The sequence below is a fragment of the Microcaecilia unicolor genome, chromosome 7 (assembly GCF_901765095.1).
Source record: "Microcaecilia unicolor chromosome 7, aMicUni1.1, whole genome shotgun sequence".
Classification (NCBI taxonomy): domain Eukaryota; kingdom Metazoa; phylum Chordata; class Amphibia; order Gymnophiona; family Siphonopidae; genus Microcaecilia; species Microcaecilia unicolor.
In genome coordinates this window covers 42,049,440-42,066,424 of record NC_044037.1, presented here as the reverse complement: position 1 = coordinate 42,066,424, position 16,985 = coordinate 42,049,440, and the positions used below count along the sequence as shown (strand labels likewise).

Here is a 16,985-nt window from a genome sequence, read left to right as displayed (position 1 = left end):
TGTGTGTATTGGTAAATCTCCCCCAGTGATAAAGTATGACTATAGTAAGCCAGTGGTAGAGCTTGGAATTACAACAGAGGCACCACCGTTTCCCCTCCCTCTCTCCACAGATTAAGAAGGAAAATAAAATCCTTAGTAAATCAGGCCCGAAGTGACATTTTGCACATAGTCAATCTGAATGCCTCTAGGAATTGTGGCAGCTGACTGCCCCCTCCAAATCTGCAAGCTGTGGCAAGCCCAAAAAGATTCTTTTGGTATGATGGCCTAAAATAAGGATGGGACTATGCAAAGGACCACTTCCAGTGGTGGTTTGGCCGCCCCTTTGCAGTTGCCTTTTCTGTCTGTTATACTCGGAAAGAGAATGTTTAGCACGGGCATGACTAAACATGTTTTTGACTGTCGGCTGCTGTAATATGACTGTTTTTTTTTTTTTTTTTTACAGCAGATAAAGGTTTGTTTGAGATGTCATAGTACGGAAAACTAGCTGTAAAATCGGAACATGAATTACAAGCCCCATGAACTCATGATAAAAAATTTAACAAACAAAACTATAGCTACTTCAGCCTTTTATTTGTCTTTAGCTCCAGCACAATTGTGGAGATCGTTGCGGTCATATGTTAGTGCCATTTAAGGTGCCAGTTACGGGCCATTCCATAGCAACACCTGGTAATATTGTGGATATATTGATAGAGAAATTGAAGCAGTTGATACTGTAACCAAGCAGGAGTGGAAAGCATGGGATAAGCAAGTGCTGCTGAGTCTAAAATCTTTAATTGTTAAGCAGTTAATCAGGTTGGGGTAACATGACATGTTGGTTTCTGTAAATTATTAGTATATATTGAGCTTAAGACAAACTTTTGTAATAGTTTAAAAGGTCTTAAATGTATATGAGTTTGGCTAATGCGGCTACATGCACTGGATCCAATAAAATGAGTCTTTTTGCACTCAGAACATACTGGTGTCCAGTATTTTTGACTGGTCAGTTACTTTATAAGTGATGCAGCTTTCAGAACTGAGGAGTACGTCCTGGTGGTTGTTAAATATTGGATAAATTGAGGCACCTACAAATTATGAATGCAGGATTACACGATTTGATTTTTGGGCAGATAAGATTGGTCAAGTTCTAAGACTCTCTTTAAATGCCTTTTTATATCCATGTCAAGTTCTCCAATTTGTGTGTTTTTACTTTGAAAAACAGATTGGAATATATACTTACTAAATCTAAACATTTATGAAGCTGATGGTACATTTTGGATATTATGGGTGAAAAGGAAAATGTAAGAAGCAGGGGACCTGCAGACATTAATATTTGTGATGGCATTGCTGTGGTGTATTAAGGGTTGGACAGCATATTGGTAATCATGGATTGCTGCTGTGGTATGTATTCAGCATTGATATTAGATTATTGCTGTGGTATGTACTAGGGATGTGTTGTCCTTTGAAACAAATGTCCACTGGTAATAGTGCACTCTCTTCTCCCCATAGGGTGCATGCACAAACTATCACACATGTGCAAACCAGTCTTTAACAAGAGGGCGCACTATTGATGATCATGGAAAACAAAAAACAAATTCCAAATGAATGAGAGGAAACTTATCTGGGTGCCCATCCCTAGTATGTACACAGTGTTGATAATTTTGGTTCATTGCTGTGGTGTATTAAATGTGGCCACACAGTATTTGCATTGCATTAATAGTGCCTTATAAAAGTCTTCATACCCATCTACTTTTTTCACAACATCCAAGATGAAAAGTAGGAGTTTGTTTTACTGATCTCAACGCACTATACTTTCAGTATAAACGAATGATTATAAAGTATCCAAAAAGTAATTAAGAAACCAAAATATATATTGTATAAATTATCATACCCCTTGACTCAGTACTTGGTACAAGCCTGTTATGTAGAAATAGCCATGAGTTGTTTAGGATAAGCAGTCGTTTCTGGGATACGCAGTATAAAATGTTTTGTACTTTTTTGGGATCTTGCCAGGTATTTGTGACCTGGATTGGCCACTATTGGAAACAAGATGCTGGGCTTGATGGACCTTTGGTCTGTCCCAGTATGGCAATACTTATGTACTTATGATATGTGTCTTCCAAATTTGCATAGTCTTTGTCCATTCTTCTTGGGGACAAAACTTAGCCTCTTTCAAGTTGGCTGGAGATCATTTGTGGACTGCAAGTCTTCAAGTCATGCCACAGATTTTCTATTGGATTTCGGTGTGAGTTTTGAGTGAGCCACTTGATCATTCTTTTTCTTGCTGAGTCCACTCCATTGTTGCTTTTCCTTTGTGCTTAAGAGCACTGCTGTTTAAGGGAATGGAACTTGATATATTCCTTCTTTCTGTGGCTCTTTTGCAATTACATTCAAAGTGGTTTACATAATATATACAGGTACTTACATTGTACCTGGGGCAATGGAAGGTTAAGTGACTTGCCCGGAGTCACAAGGGGCTACGGTGGGAATTGAACCCAGTTCCCCAGGATCGAAGTCTGCTGCACTAACTAGTAGGCTACTCCACTCCAGAGTAAATCTTCTCTCCAGTCCCAGTAGACTAGAACGTGTTTACACCTCACAGCATAATGCTACTGCCACCACCATGCAGTATTGTGGGGGATGGTGTTGGCAGGATGATGTGCTTCAATTGTTTTATGCCACATTGAGACCAAAAGGTTCAACTTTTGTCTCATGTTTATTTTATTTATAGCCTGCTTTAGCTACCTTTACAGGTAATTCTGTGGTGCGAGCTGTGGGTTCACCCGTGCCCTTCACTCACTTAGACCAACTTTTTAAGTATTCCTGCCCTCCTCAACACACTGTCCCAATGATATCATTTGATCGGAGACAACAGACTGGCTTTTCATCTGGAGGAGTTAAGCTTTGGAGTGAAGACCTCAGGGAAAGCAATTTCCCCGGATTCTCATATGGGGTGCATTTGAGATCATCCCCAAGATGGCTGTAAATGCTGCACTTCAGAATATCTAGTATAAAATTCTATGTAGAGTGTATATCACCAGACAGTGTGGGAGGGACTTGGGTCTCTGGGAAGATGACACATGCACGAAGTGCCGCTCTGCTGGGAGCACTCCACTCTTTTTTTGGAATGCCCCATGTTTTCCTACTTGCGGTCCCATTCCCTGGCAGTCATTGAACGGACCCTGCACTACTCTTTTGAATGGTCATATGCTATGCTGCTTTTGTGTGATGATGAACAGCTCAGGAATGAGGGGCTGAATGAAGCGCAGTGCAAGTTCACAATGACAGAAACCCTTCGAAAGCTAATCAACCCTTCGAAAGCTAATCAAGAAATGTATTAAGTTATGTCCAATAAAAAAGTTATCATCTTATTTTCTTTTCCATGTTTTATTTTGTTTGATTTCTATTGATAACCTTAAGAGTGGACTAACACGGCTATCATACCTCTCTACCAAGGAAATAATAAACAGCATGAACATCATGGAATCCTGGGCATATGCATTCAAGTTAAAACTCAATAGAGATAAAACCCAATGTCTCATTCTCTCTTCCTAATACAATAATGTTCCCCCCTCGGCAATTAACGCACAGGGTTCATCCCTCCCAATCTCCGACCACTTGAAAGTCTTAGGCATAACAATTTACCGCAACTTAACACTAGAAAGCCAAGCTAAGAACACGACCAAGATAATGTTCCACACTATGTGGAAGCTCAAATGTATAAAACCTTACTTTCCCAGGGATTCATTCCGCAACATGATCCAAACCATGGTGCTAACCCATGTAGACTACTGCAATAGTATTTACGTAGGCTGCAAAGATCAAATCATAAGAAAACTACAGACAGCACAAAACACGGCTGCCAGACTCGTCTTCGGAAAACACGCATCGAAAGCGTGAAACCTCCTAAGAAGCTTACATTGGCTTCCTATTAATGCTCGCATAACATTCAAAATATTCACAATAGTCCACAGAATCATCCACAGACTCGCACCAGATTACATGACGGAACTTATCGATCTACCATTAAGAAACGTGACGAGAACAGCAAGAACCTACATAACCCTTCACTACCCCAATTGCAAAGGTATAACAAACAAATCTTCACATGCCACCAGCCTCTCCTTTATAGGCACACAACTTTGGAACTCACTACCCAAAGACCTGAAACTCACAGAAAACTACCTACAATTCAGAAAAACCCTGAAAAAACATCTTTTCAAGAAGTCTTCCCCCTCTGGATCTGCGTAATCTCACACCACCATACATCACAAAAAGTTCAGAAATGGAAAACAATAATATTAACCTCTCACAATATGCTAATATATCAACCTAAGGGTTTATTGTACTTCTGTGTTATGTACTAGATTTCTACAAATCTAAATTTTGTAACTGGCATTTATGTGGGATACAAATGTAATTAATATTAATGAAAAATCCTCCAAATGCAGTCTGGGCTTTTAATTCTTGATTGTACTAACACATCTTTAAGTAGTGCAGATCAAAAGTGACATTTTCTGGGCAGAAGGAGGCAGTAAATGGATCCTGGAAAGACTAAACAAAGAAGAAAAAAAAATTGTGAAAGATTAATTTTTTTTAATGCTTCTTTATTTCAGGGACCATCGGCTTTTTTGCCTGCTATTGGTTTGTAAACAGGATTTACAGCGTTCTGAAGGTGGACTGACATGTTTCATGGAAAGCTATAATATTCCTGCCTTGCTGTTGAATGGTTTATATACTGTTTAATGAACTCCTACAAATGCTGAGCAACATGCTGATGTAGCACAAAATACAGATTTTATGCAAAATAGAGCACTGTGGGAGAATGTGTGTTTATACTGGACAAACTGAGAAAAAATAGTTTCCTTTTTTGACTAGCATTAAGTTATCAAGTAGGAGTCATGAATGAGTCAAAATGCAAAATGGTATAAAATTTGATCATGCAGTTTTCTAGTGGACTTTTCCTAAGTTTTATTACATGACATAGCCATGAACTTACAAACCACATCAGAATATGTAAGATCTGGGAAGGCTTATACAAAGTGTGAATTGTTTTTAAATTTAAAACTGAAATTTATACATTATATCCTGCACCTTATTTGTATTTTGTTTTATTATATTTGAAGTGTAAATTCAAAGAATGCAACATAGAGGTTGTTATAAATACCAAACAAGGAGAATGATGTGTTTTTCTTCCAATAAAACAGAAACCTGATTTGTTAATAAGTTGTACATTTTCTTACTTTTTTTTTTTTTAATTTCTGAACATTGTAAATGTTAACAGGGTAACTTCATTTGCTCAGTATATTAAGAATATAATGAGGGGCATTTTCAATGTAACGTCTAAATCTGATTTTTGGACATTTTGGGGGAAAAGTCCAAAAATCAAGTGGTGAACATGGCCATTTTCACACCAGAAAGCTTAATATTTTCTTCTTGTAAATGAGAACACATCCTACTTTCTGCAGTGCACTTCCATTTCTTTCCATTATTGGTAGGCATGGGTTTCTTTGCGCAGGTGTAGACACATGCATGCATTCAGTTGGATAGACAAAAAGGCAGACATCTCTCTAAGTGCTGTTGCTCTAGCAAAATACACAATCCAGCTTATTTTCGAAAGAGGAAAACGCCCAAATTCCGACCTAAGTCTTTCTCTTGTGGGTGCCCAAATCGGTATAATCGAAAGCCGATTTTGGGCGTTTCCAACTGCACTCCATCGCGGGAACGCATAAAGTTGACGGGGGCGTGTCGGAGGCGTGGTGAAGGCGGGACTGAGGCGTGGTTATCGGCTGAGCAGAGATGTGCGTGCTCGGCCGATAGTGGGAAAAAGAAAGGCGTTTTCAGAGAGAATTTAGGTCACTTTTGTTGGACCCGTTTTTTTCACGAACAGGTCCCAAAAAAGTGCCCTAAATGACCAGATGACCACCGGAGGGAACCGGGGATGACCTCCCCTGACTCCCCCAGTGGTCACTAACCCCCTCCCACCAAAAAGAAAATGTAAGCCAGCCTCAAATGTCATCCTCAGCTCCATGACAGCAGTATGCAGGTCCCCGAAGTAATTTTAGTTTAGTTGGTGCTGTGCGGGACCCATGTAGAGAGGAAAAATCGGAAGAAAAAAAAAAACAAGCAAGTGCAGTCAGGGACGTCTAAATTACCAGGATAATAAAAGGGGGAATCGAACCAGCAACCTTCTGATTACAAGCTCAGTGCTCTAGCCAGTGAACCACATTGTTCAGGTGCTTAGATGTCCTTCCCTTTCCATTAAGTCCCTCCAAGTTTCTGTCAGCCAATCACCGCTGTTTAGCTGACACCGATGTCAGCTAAATGAGCTGTGATTGGCTGACAGAAACTTGGAGGGGACTTAATGGAAAGGGAAGGACATCTAATCAGTGGTGCACTGGCTAGAGCACTGAGCTTGTAATCAAAAGGTTGCTGGTTCAATTCCCCCTTTTACTATCTTTTAATTTGGATGTCCCTGACTGCACTTGCTTGCTTGTTTTTTTTTTTTTCTTCCGATTTTTCCTCTCTGCATGGGTTCCGCGCAGCACCAACTAAAGTAAAATTGCTCTGGGCACCTGCATACTACTGTCATGGAGCTAGGTATGATATTTGAGGCTGGCATAGCGGCATCTGAGGGGGACCAGTGCACTATGAATGCTGGCCCCTCCCATGACCAAATGCCTTGGATTTGGTCGTTTTTGAGCTGGGACGCTTTGGTTTCGATTATCGCTAAAAAACAAAAACGCCCAGCTCAAAAAACGCCCTAATCCAATGTATTTTCGAAAAAAAAGATGGACGTCCATTTTTTTCGAAAATACAGTTCGGCCCGCCCCTTCACGGACCCGTTCTTGGAGATGGACGTTTTTTACAAATGGGCGTTCGCGTTCGATTATGCCCCTCAATGTGAGATATTTGGGCCAAGAGAAGATGACTTGGAGTTATCCCTGCATTGAACAGGAGTACATTTATTTTGGGTAGAGAGCTTAGAGAACTGCATGGAAGGCTCGTATGCTGAGGGTGAATTCTTTTTTTTTTTTTTTAATGTTCAATATCTTTATCAAAAAATACAAAACAAAACAGGATAGCAAAAGATACAACTATATTATAGAACTGACACATATAGGGGGAATAAGAAAGCATATTGTTATTGTAAACTATAAGCTGCTGTTGCCTTGAAAAGATTGTCCTCTCTGTAAAGGACTAGGGACTAATTTTGTGGGTGAATTGTTGTTTTTGGGCAGCAACAGAGGTAGAGTCAGACAGTGTAATGGAGAGAATAGGCAAGACCATTACATTTTTGGAAATTCTATAACATACTGGTAGAACCTGCTCCTTGGTTACTATTTGTGTTCATGAATGCAAGATATCCAGGGGTACCATATAGTTTGCTGCAGAATTTTTAATATTTAGCATAGAATCTGCTTATAATTTGCCAATGTTAAATCAGGGGTAGCTATAAAACTGAACGAGAAGGAACCATATATACAGAGTGGAGCAGGTTTTGATGACTGATGGGGTAGCCCTGCTACAGTGTTTAAGACCAAGGTAACGGTATGTACAGACTGATAACCAAATAGGAGTGCTCAAGAATAAAGCATCAGTGTGTCTGTGATGAGCATGTGATGTCACACCGCGCCCCAAAAGGTATTTAATAACATTAGACCTGATGGTTTTAGCAAAAGGCAGAAATCCTTCAAATATCTCCCCCTTCCCCCCTCCCCAAGCTGTTATTTCCTTTTTTTTTTTTTTCCTGTGAACATTTTGATGCCTAAATTAATCAGCAAGAAACATTTGCTGAAAAGCCTAGGTATTGTAGTTTTAATTCTCTGTAAGGAGTAATAATACTTACTTTATTTTCATTTCTGATCATTTAAACACATACAGAAATTGCACAGCTGTTTTGCTTGTCATTTTGGCAAGCCTTTCCATTTTTATTACTACAAGATACTGTAACCTTTTGGATGGAAAGTGAGATTCAGAATGCTATGGCCTTTAAACTCAGATCCAATAAGTAGATGGCAATAATGCTGATAAGTGTTTTAGAATATTTAATTGGCACAAAATATGCAAACAGATTGGTTACTACACAGAATCACTGTAGAAGATCATCAAATGTTTACACAGTTATGAGGTATAAAAAGGATTTATAAGAAAAATTAGATTTGCTATGTGCATATCATTATGTATTTTCTTTACATTAATATTCAGATCCATGTACTTCTTTATACAAAACAGTTTTATGTGCTAGAAATTATGCCCATACATTGATCAAATCCAGTTTTAGGGATAAAGGTGAACAGTTCCCGCACATCATGGAAAACGCTATACCTAAAATAGATCTATCAGTCATTACTGACATGTAATATTTCATACTTGAACATTAAATTACTATAGATATATCACATCTATATGCATATTAAAAATATAAATATTGCATTTCTTAATGTATATATTTTTTCTGTTCAAACAAAATGTTTATATTATATACTTTCTGTGTGCAACATTAATGTATTTTTGTGTCAGATTCAATCCAACAAAAACAAGATAATATGGACTTGATTCAGTAAATCGTGCCAAAAATTCAGTGTGGAAAAAAATATGCATCAAAAGCTATTCTATAAAGAGTATCCACACTTTATAGAACAGCGCCTAACTTAAGGTGCCTGCATTTACTCATCTTGAAACCAGATCAGACATATTCCATATAAACGCACGTAACTCACAGGAACGCCCCCTTGAAATTATGTGATATAGGAGTTATATCCACATAGTTATTGGATGTGTGCGTAACTCCCAATTAACACCAATAATTGGCAGTGATTGACTCATTTAAGTTAAACATGGAAATTGGCTATGTGCGGTGATTTAAATGTGTAACTTTAGTCGCCATATGTAGAATCCGGAAGTTTATGTGCAAAGGATCATGTTGTGCTTTATTATGCATCCTCTTTTGCAAGCTTCTAGCTTCTATCCACAGCAATGCCAAAACAGCTTAATCCTTACCTTCATTCCCTTTCTTTGGACTTATGCAGAAAGAATTTTTTTTCCTTGAAATTTCAGGTCCTTCAACCAGGAGACCTCCTTGTACAGAAACAACTCTTTAATTAGTTAAAAATAAAGTTATGCACTGGTTACTATATAATAAAAGAGCAAAGGAGCCCTTTTGGAGACATTCTGAATTAACATCCAGGTGGACCATCAATGTATAAATTCTCTGGGCATGTCTTCCCAGAAACTTCACTGCAAAGATTGGTCTTGGAGAAAACAGATTTCTCTATAGGTTGTGGTGCACTATTGCTGCAATAGCCGTGCTAGTTAGGAAGAAGAAGAGGGAGAGAAATAGAGAATAAAAGCCCAGGTATTTGCAGCTGAACGTTCATGGGCTTCTTTTACTAAGCTGTAGCAAAAATTAGCCTTAGCATGCCCTATGCAGTAGCCTGAGAACAAGGGGAACTGGGTTCGAGTCCCACTGTTGCTCCTTGTGACTCTGGGCAAGTCCCTTACCCCCAGCTTCCATATAGTGCACCTAGAGATCCATGTTGAAATCCAAGTGGATTCTATAACAATGCAAATAACTTAACAAGCTATGAGCACTGATAACAGCACTCAACAAGCAAAATTGAGCACTAATTAGAAGTTACACGCACAACTCACTAAGCGTATTCTGTAATGAAGTGCGCCGATCTAATGCAGGCAAAAAAGGCATGGTTATGGGTGTTTTGTGCACATTCTGAAATTTACGCACATAGTTATACAATATGGCCCAGTGCATGCAAATCTATGTGCAGGTATTTATGCAATGTTTTTGTTGGTGTAAATGGATGCGCATAGTTTTAGGCGCTGATATATCAACTAAGCCTATTCTATAATCCGCGCCAAAATCTAGGTGCTGATTATAGAATACATTTAGTTTTTAAGGTTTCATATATAGAATCTCTCCCTTAACATGCCATTGCCCCAGGTACAAAATAAGTACCTGTATATAAAATGTAAGCTGCATTGATTGTAACTACAGAAAGGCGGTATATCAAATTCCATCCCCTTATTTGGAACTTTCCCATGTGCTAAGGCCATTTTACTGGTTGGTTTGTATGAAGGGAAAGGGGATAGGACTTTGATATACAGCTTTTCTGTGGTTACAATTAACAGCCTTGCGCTAATGTCATTAGTGTGTGATTACTCACACTCAAATAAGTTCTGTATATAGTGTCAACCCTAATAATATAAGAACTTACAATTGGTTGTAGATCTGATTTCAGACTTTTTCCTTTTTTCCTTTCTCCTCTTTTTTCCTTTCTCCTCTTTTGCTTTCCCTGCCTACTTGTGATTTGTTTTCAGATTGTATTTATATTCCCTTCCTCCCTCCATTCCAACTCTCCTTATAATCAATTTATTTTATGAGTTCATTGTAAGCCGCTTTGGGGCTGCAAAACAGTGGCAAAAGGCGGGGGTATAAATGACCTAAAAATATATATTTGGCATCCTTTTGAAATAATAGTGTGTGGGGGGGGGGGGGGGGGAGCTACATGGTTTTAAATATACATTACCGTTATATTATTGCAAACATCATCTCCCTTTATATAAAATACAGTTACGGGGTAAGGGCATGATTTCACTTAACTTCTTCTTGGGTTCTGAAGGGCAAATATAAGGAAAACCCAAATATCAGAAAATAAACGGGAACCATAACACAAACTAATAATAGATGGCTAGAGCATACAGGAAAAAGAGACACCATCCATGTTCTTGTAATTCCTTCCTCTCCCCTTTCATGCCTACAAAGACCTACTGAACCAAACACACATGTGTCTTTGACTCACCTCTAGCATTCCTTACACTTGGCTGTGTTTTTATTCCTCCTCAAAGTTAGCTTAAGACTGGGCAGGAGCACTACTGCAGCCATGCAGTGACCATTACCCCTCTGGGAAGAATTATGACACTTTTAAATTGTATTATATTTGCAGGAGAATAGCAACATTACCTGCAAGAAACCACCATCTTTGTTTTATCACATAAAACCAAATTCATTTTTAAACAAGCCTCTTATTTTTAAAGAGCCAGTGGCACTCTTCCCATGGGAGCCATTGCTTTGTGCTTGCATTATTTTTAAATCTGTATTTTCTTTCTTTCATAAGTAAATGGAAAGGAAATCAGTTTTGCCTACTCTAAGTGCTACATTAACCTATACAATTCATACTTCTAATCTGACTATTGTCCTCTTGAATCACTACTTTGAAATACTTTTGTCATACCTGTGGTGCTCACATTTTGATTGCACACACTTTCTACTGGCCTCTTTTATCAAATTGCACTAGTGATTCCCAGTGTGGCGATGCCGAAAAAGCCTATTTACTTTGAATGGGCTTTGTCAGCATTGCTGCCATGTGGGAATCGCTAGCCCAGTTTGGTAAAAAGCTCTATATTTTGGCAACCCCCTTTTTACAGTAGAGCAGGGATTCTCAAGTCCTTGGACACACCAAGCCAGTCTGGTTTTCAAGATATCCACAAAATATTTATGAGATAAATGTGCAAGTACTGCCTTCATGGTATGCAAATTATCTCATGCATATTCATTGTGGCTATCCTGAAAACCTGACTGGCTGGGTTTGTCCCAAGGACTGGGTTGAGAACCTCAGTAGAGTGATCAGAAGACAGATAATTATTACGGACAGTGCCAGTACTTCTAGAAAAAAAACCTAAACTGCTTAAGTCTAGGCTGTATATAAATACTGAAAATAAATAAATAAATTGTTATACAGCTGTGGTTCTCAGTCCAGTCTTCCAGGCACATCCATTGTTTGTGTCCCACTGGTTTTATATTTTAAAATAGTGATGGCTTCTTAGTAGGTGCCAATTTGAAATATGGATATATTTCAAAATGGCACTAAGGAAGGTTCAAGTGACACTATTTTAAAATACAGAACCAGCAGAGTAGGAGAGGCTGGAGGACCCTGCATATTATGAGTTGGGGGGGGGGGAGGGGGGTAATCAAATGGCTTAGGTTTTTAAAATGGTGGCAAGATTTGCTGGCTGAGAGCAGGATTCAATAACAAACTGAAATAGAAAACAAGCAAAATATCATTGGTTTTTCTTTCATCTCATTTCTAATATGAAATGGAACAGGATGTGACATTGATATTTCCTGTTTTATTCAAACAAAAGCACATCCACAGTTCCAGACATTTTGCAAAGCATTTTAAGCAATCTACCTTGACAGCAACAGAGCTATTTTATCCCACTTCCAGGGAGACATAAGCGATTATCATGTGTGTGTGGCTGTCTCATTCATTGTCTTGAGGAGGAGGGAAGTAAGTTATGGATGCATTTTGTGGCTCCATAAATTCCATGAAGACATGTGAACTGCCATCTCCAATAGCTTTTTTTTGTTGTGCGTTCATTCTGTATCTGAATCACTTAAATTTTTATCGGGCCAGGGATTCCAAGAAAATCATGATTGATTGTTTGGCTAATCTATGCATTCCATGACTACACGAGTACAATTATGCCACCTATTAACATTTTTGTTTTTCCCATCAAATTTCTAGGACTTCAGTTTTCTGAAATATATATATATATATATTTCTTTTTGAACTACGTGTTCCACGTACCTAAAAGGCTTTTCATTTTGCGCACACAAAATTTTTTGGACATATCAGCGGTCTTGTTTGGGGGATCTACATCTTTCAAGATTAAACAAGTACAATTATGCTCATAATTTTGTGGTTTTATATCCTGTCCACACCTCATTTTCATGAGATTTGGGAGGGAGGGAGGGAGGGGTCAAGATTTGTCGGACATGGAGTATTTTTCTCCAATCTATATAGGCGTGCACGCATGAGTGCATTCCATAAGGAAGCCTCCATTAGTTCTGTGTAGAACATCTAGCTTTGAAATAGTTTGCCTTATTCTTTATAAATTAGAATTTAGCCCATGAAATTTGCCCTCTTTTCTCTTCCCATCACTTAAGTCCTGCATTTATTCAAACCTCTTACAGTTCCACTCGTATCTGTGCTTTTCACCTTCCTGGGATTCTCTTTATCTCTTCTCCTATATTTCACCACACTTATCTTGACTGTTAGCACCTTTCTTTCTTCTGCCTTATTTTCTTAAGTCCACAAGACTTTGTAATTTTGTTGTATTGTTGCCTCTAAGGCAGGGGTGGGCATTCAGGGTCCTTGAGGGCCACAACCCAGTCAGGATTTCAAGATTTCCATAATGAATATGCATGAGATCTATTTACATGCAATGAAAGCAGTACCTGAATCAGTGGCGGTCCTAGGCTGGCTGACACCCGGGGCTCCTAATTTTAGGCAAATGAATGGCAGACCTAACTTTTAAGAGCACTATTTATGGGCTCCTAAGTTTAAGCGAATTTTCAGTTGAAAACTTTAGGGGCCCTTTTACTAAAGTGTGGTACAATCTGGGCTTAAGGCATTACAAAGTGGGACTTTACCAAGTGTTAAGATTTAACGCAACACTTTTTTTTAGGGCTTTTTCTTTTTTTTAATTTGCAGGTTGTGTGCTAATGCTCCCATTAATGCATGGTAACTGAAGAATGTGAATGCCTCCTATTTCAGAGGCATTAAGTGTTTCTGTGTTAACTCTGTTTTAGCCATTTGGCGTGCACTAATCATAATGTGCAAGCTGGTTAACGCTTCTGTGCCCATGCTCTGCCCATGCCACATGCCCCTCAGAGAAAAATTCTTTAAAATGATATACAGCAGGAAAAATACTGCAAAATGCTTTAAAGTGTTTGTGCAGTAGCCTGTTTGGGTGTGCTAACTGTGCGTTAAGGGCTTAATGCCCTATAGTAAAATATTCCCTTAGGTTGTTGCTAAGTTTGGCTGAAAATAGGGATATATTTAGGAGCTTAACTTAAATACCTAAATTTAGGAGCTCAGTATTTTTTTTTGAACGGTAAGCCTTTAATTTTCAAGTTTGAACAGTTTTCACATGTACTTCACAAATGTTATTTGTGGGGTCAGGAGGGACAGAGACGAAGATGTTATCTGCCTATTAGCTTCCTTTAATACAGGGGTTCTCACAATGAATATATACGAGATAAATTTGCATATAAGGGAGGTAGTCAATAAACACTGTCAAAAAATCCCAAAGGGAGAGACAAAATGTAGAAACTAGTTACAGAAAGTCAATCCCTATATCCACTAGCGGGGTTAAACAGGATGTTCGTGGAGAACGTTCTGCAGCTATTCCTTCTGCTTTTAGTTTTGATATCGAGGGCTGAAAAGGGGGAATCGGTATAGGCTGCACATACAGCCGCGCAAAATTTCAGTCAGTCACACCGCTAAAAGACCCACGACACACGCAGAGGAACTTCCAGAGAAGATGAGGAAGGAACGTGAAGGGCACAACAACACTTCGGCTGACGGGGGTTTGGGTCCCCCGTCAGCACAGGTAGTACACAACGGCGGCAGGGGGCGGTTTTCGGCGGTCCGGGGGGGGCATCAGGTTCGCGGAGGGGGGGTCGAAGGGGCCCTAGCACGGGGGGGGGGGGGGGTGACAGATGATTCCGAGGCAGGGGGAGGAGTAGGGAAACACGCTGCCTTGGAATCAGCTGTCATGACGTCAGTGACATCAGTGCGCGTCTGCCTAGCAGACCACCTCCAGTCTAGGGAGCTATGGTCCCAGGCACAGAACGTTGGAGGTGAGAATTATTATATAGGATTTCTCACTAAAAGGTTTAGGGATTCACTTTGCGTAACCCTGGTAGCGCTTTAAAAATGTTAAGAAGTAGTAGTTTATCTAAAAATACTAAAAAGAGGATGAAGTTTGGAGGATAAGCCATGATGTGTAGAGCTGTTCAGGTGAGCCCCGTCAGCACAGGTAGTACACAACGGTGGCGGGGGCGGTTTTCGGCGGTCCGGGGGGGGGGGAGACAGGTTCGCTGAAGGGGAGGGGGCGAGGGGGCCGTAGCATGGGGGGGGGAGGAATTGCCTTCCTAGGGCCCGTTTCCTTGCCTTCAGAAACGGGCCATTTTTACTAGTCAATTTATAAGTTCTCCCTGAACATTCCTTGTTCCCAAAGTTCACCTGGAGGAGAAAAACTGAAAGCAAAAATTGCTGAAAGCACAATAAGCACAATGAACAAAGCTTTGACTGCTAGCAAAACCTTTTTAACTCTCAAAACACAAACACTGGTATATGGAACCCCACAGGAGCTGACTTATCTGAGCTGCAAATGTACTGCTGTATTCACTGTGAGATTCAACGCGTCCAATACAAATTTCTGTTTCAAAATGCTCTTCCTCAGGGACGCCCGTGTGCCTCTGTATTAATCCTCCATTTTGTCTAAGCTTGTTTCATATTCCACTGATAATATGGTCATATCCTGCCGTCTTCTATATAGCACGCCTAGAGATCCGTGCCAAAATCCAGGTGTATTCTATAACAACGCACGTAACTTCATTGGCTTAACAAGCTCATCAGTGTTGATAGCAACACTTAACAAGCAATGATGAGCACTAATTGGCACACAACCCACTAAGCATATTCTGTAATGAATTGAGCCTAAATTCTAATGCATGCAGTTCAAAAGGGGCATTGGCTGTGGGCGGGGAAATGGGCATTTCATGGGCGTTCCAAAATTTACACGTATAGCTATAGAAGATGGCCCATAAATCTACTTTCAGGGATTTATGCCACATTTTCATTGGTGTAAATGGAGGTGTGTAGTTTTAGCAGCTAGGATATCAACTAAGCATATTCTGTATACCACACCTACCTATAAATGCCGCTTACAGAATATGCTTTGTCAGAAATGTGTACGGTGCAGATTTTTTAGGTGCCTTATATTGAATCTGACCCATAATGCTGCAATATTTTAATTTTTGGTATGGCGCCTAACATTTATGTTGCTGATCTGTTGCTTAATCTCTTTTACTGTTTGTTGCTTGAGACATAGAGCAGATCAAAAGCGGATTAAATATTCAGTAAATTAAGGTAATAATATCTACGTGAAAAATGCTTTGCAATAAGAGGAAAGCTTACAATTCAATGGATTCTATAGATATAATTTCACTACAAATTTTCATCTACTTTCCACATAACTGGTTTACCATTCGGGTATATTACACCTCCAACAACAAGCTAGCCAAAGACACATAAAAAGCAATGTCCTAAAATCTGTAGCCCTTGTTCATAGTATAAGAAAAATACAACGGTTGTTGCAACCAACACCCTGTTGAGACACTGAGATCACCTTTCAGCCATATAAATATTATAACCTGCATACTGAATATTGGATAGGAAAGTGCAGAGCTAAGGAGCCCTTTTACTAAGCCGCAGTACAAAGTGACCTGCGCTAGTTTTGGCGTGCGCTGGGCCACTTTTTACTATGGCGGGAAAAAGGCCTTTTTAAAAAATGGGACAGTAAATGACTGTGCGTTAATATTAAAATTAGCACAAGGCTATTTACTGCCCGAGTCCTTACTACCACCTATTTAATAGGTGGTGAGGACTCGCACGCTACTTGTGCGGTAATCAGGCAGCGAGATCCAATGTGGCCTTGCTGCTGATTACCACAGGGAATGCGCCTGCGGTAGAAAATAGAAAATTATTTTCTACAGCGGGAAACTGCGCACCAACTTTGAACTCCCGCTGGGCTCCCTTGCTACACTGGGGGGTAGGGCCGATTTGGTGCACCCTAGCTGTGCGTTAGCCTTACCGCAGCTTAGAAAAAGGGCCTCTAAGTTTTCTCTACCAAGAGGATGTGCTCTACTGCTTTTCTTGTTAGCCGAACCCCACAGGATGACTGAACAAACCTTCGTTTTGTGCAAAATTTTCATCTTACTTATCTTAAAGAGAGGTTATGATGTAATATCTGGTTGACAGATAAGCTGTTACGCCCATGGCTAATGTTATAAATGGATATAAAAGTTCATCTGTCGATTACCCAGGAGCTCTTATCTATGGTTGCTTATGACAGCCGCAGGAACCATACTAATTGCCTCTAAGGAGAAGGTAGAGCGCCACGTAAAATGCTTGAATTCC

General features: G+C 39.7%; 1 protein-coding gene across 2 annotated transcripts in view; it reads left to right on the top strand.

Annotated features, from left to right (window-relative positions):
• The window catches only part of LOC115473998 (transmembrane 9 superfamily member 2-like), a 176,755-nt gene extending 171,564 nt beyond the window's left edge, over positions 1-5,191 (top strand). For both annotated transcript variants that reach the window (XM_030209257.1, XM_030209258.1), the window contains one exon: positions 4,593-5,191. In XM_030209257.1, the coding sequence (XP_030065117.1) occupies positions 4,593-4,660 (68 nt within the window). In that variant the 3' untranslated portion in view covers positions 4,661-5,191. The remainder of the gene's footprint in view (positions 1-4,592) is intronic.
• Positions 5,192-16,985: the final 11,794 nt, after the last annotated feature.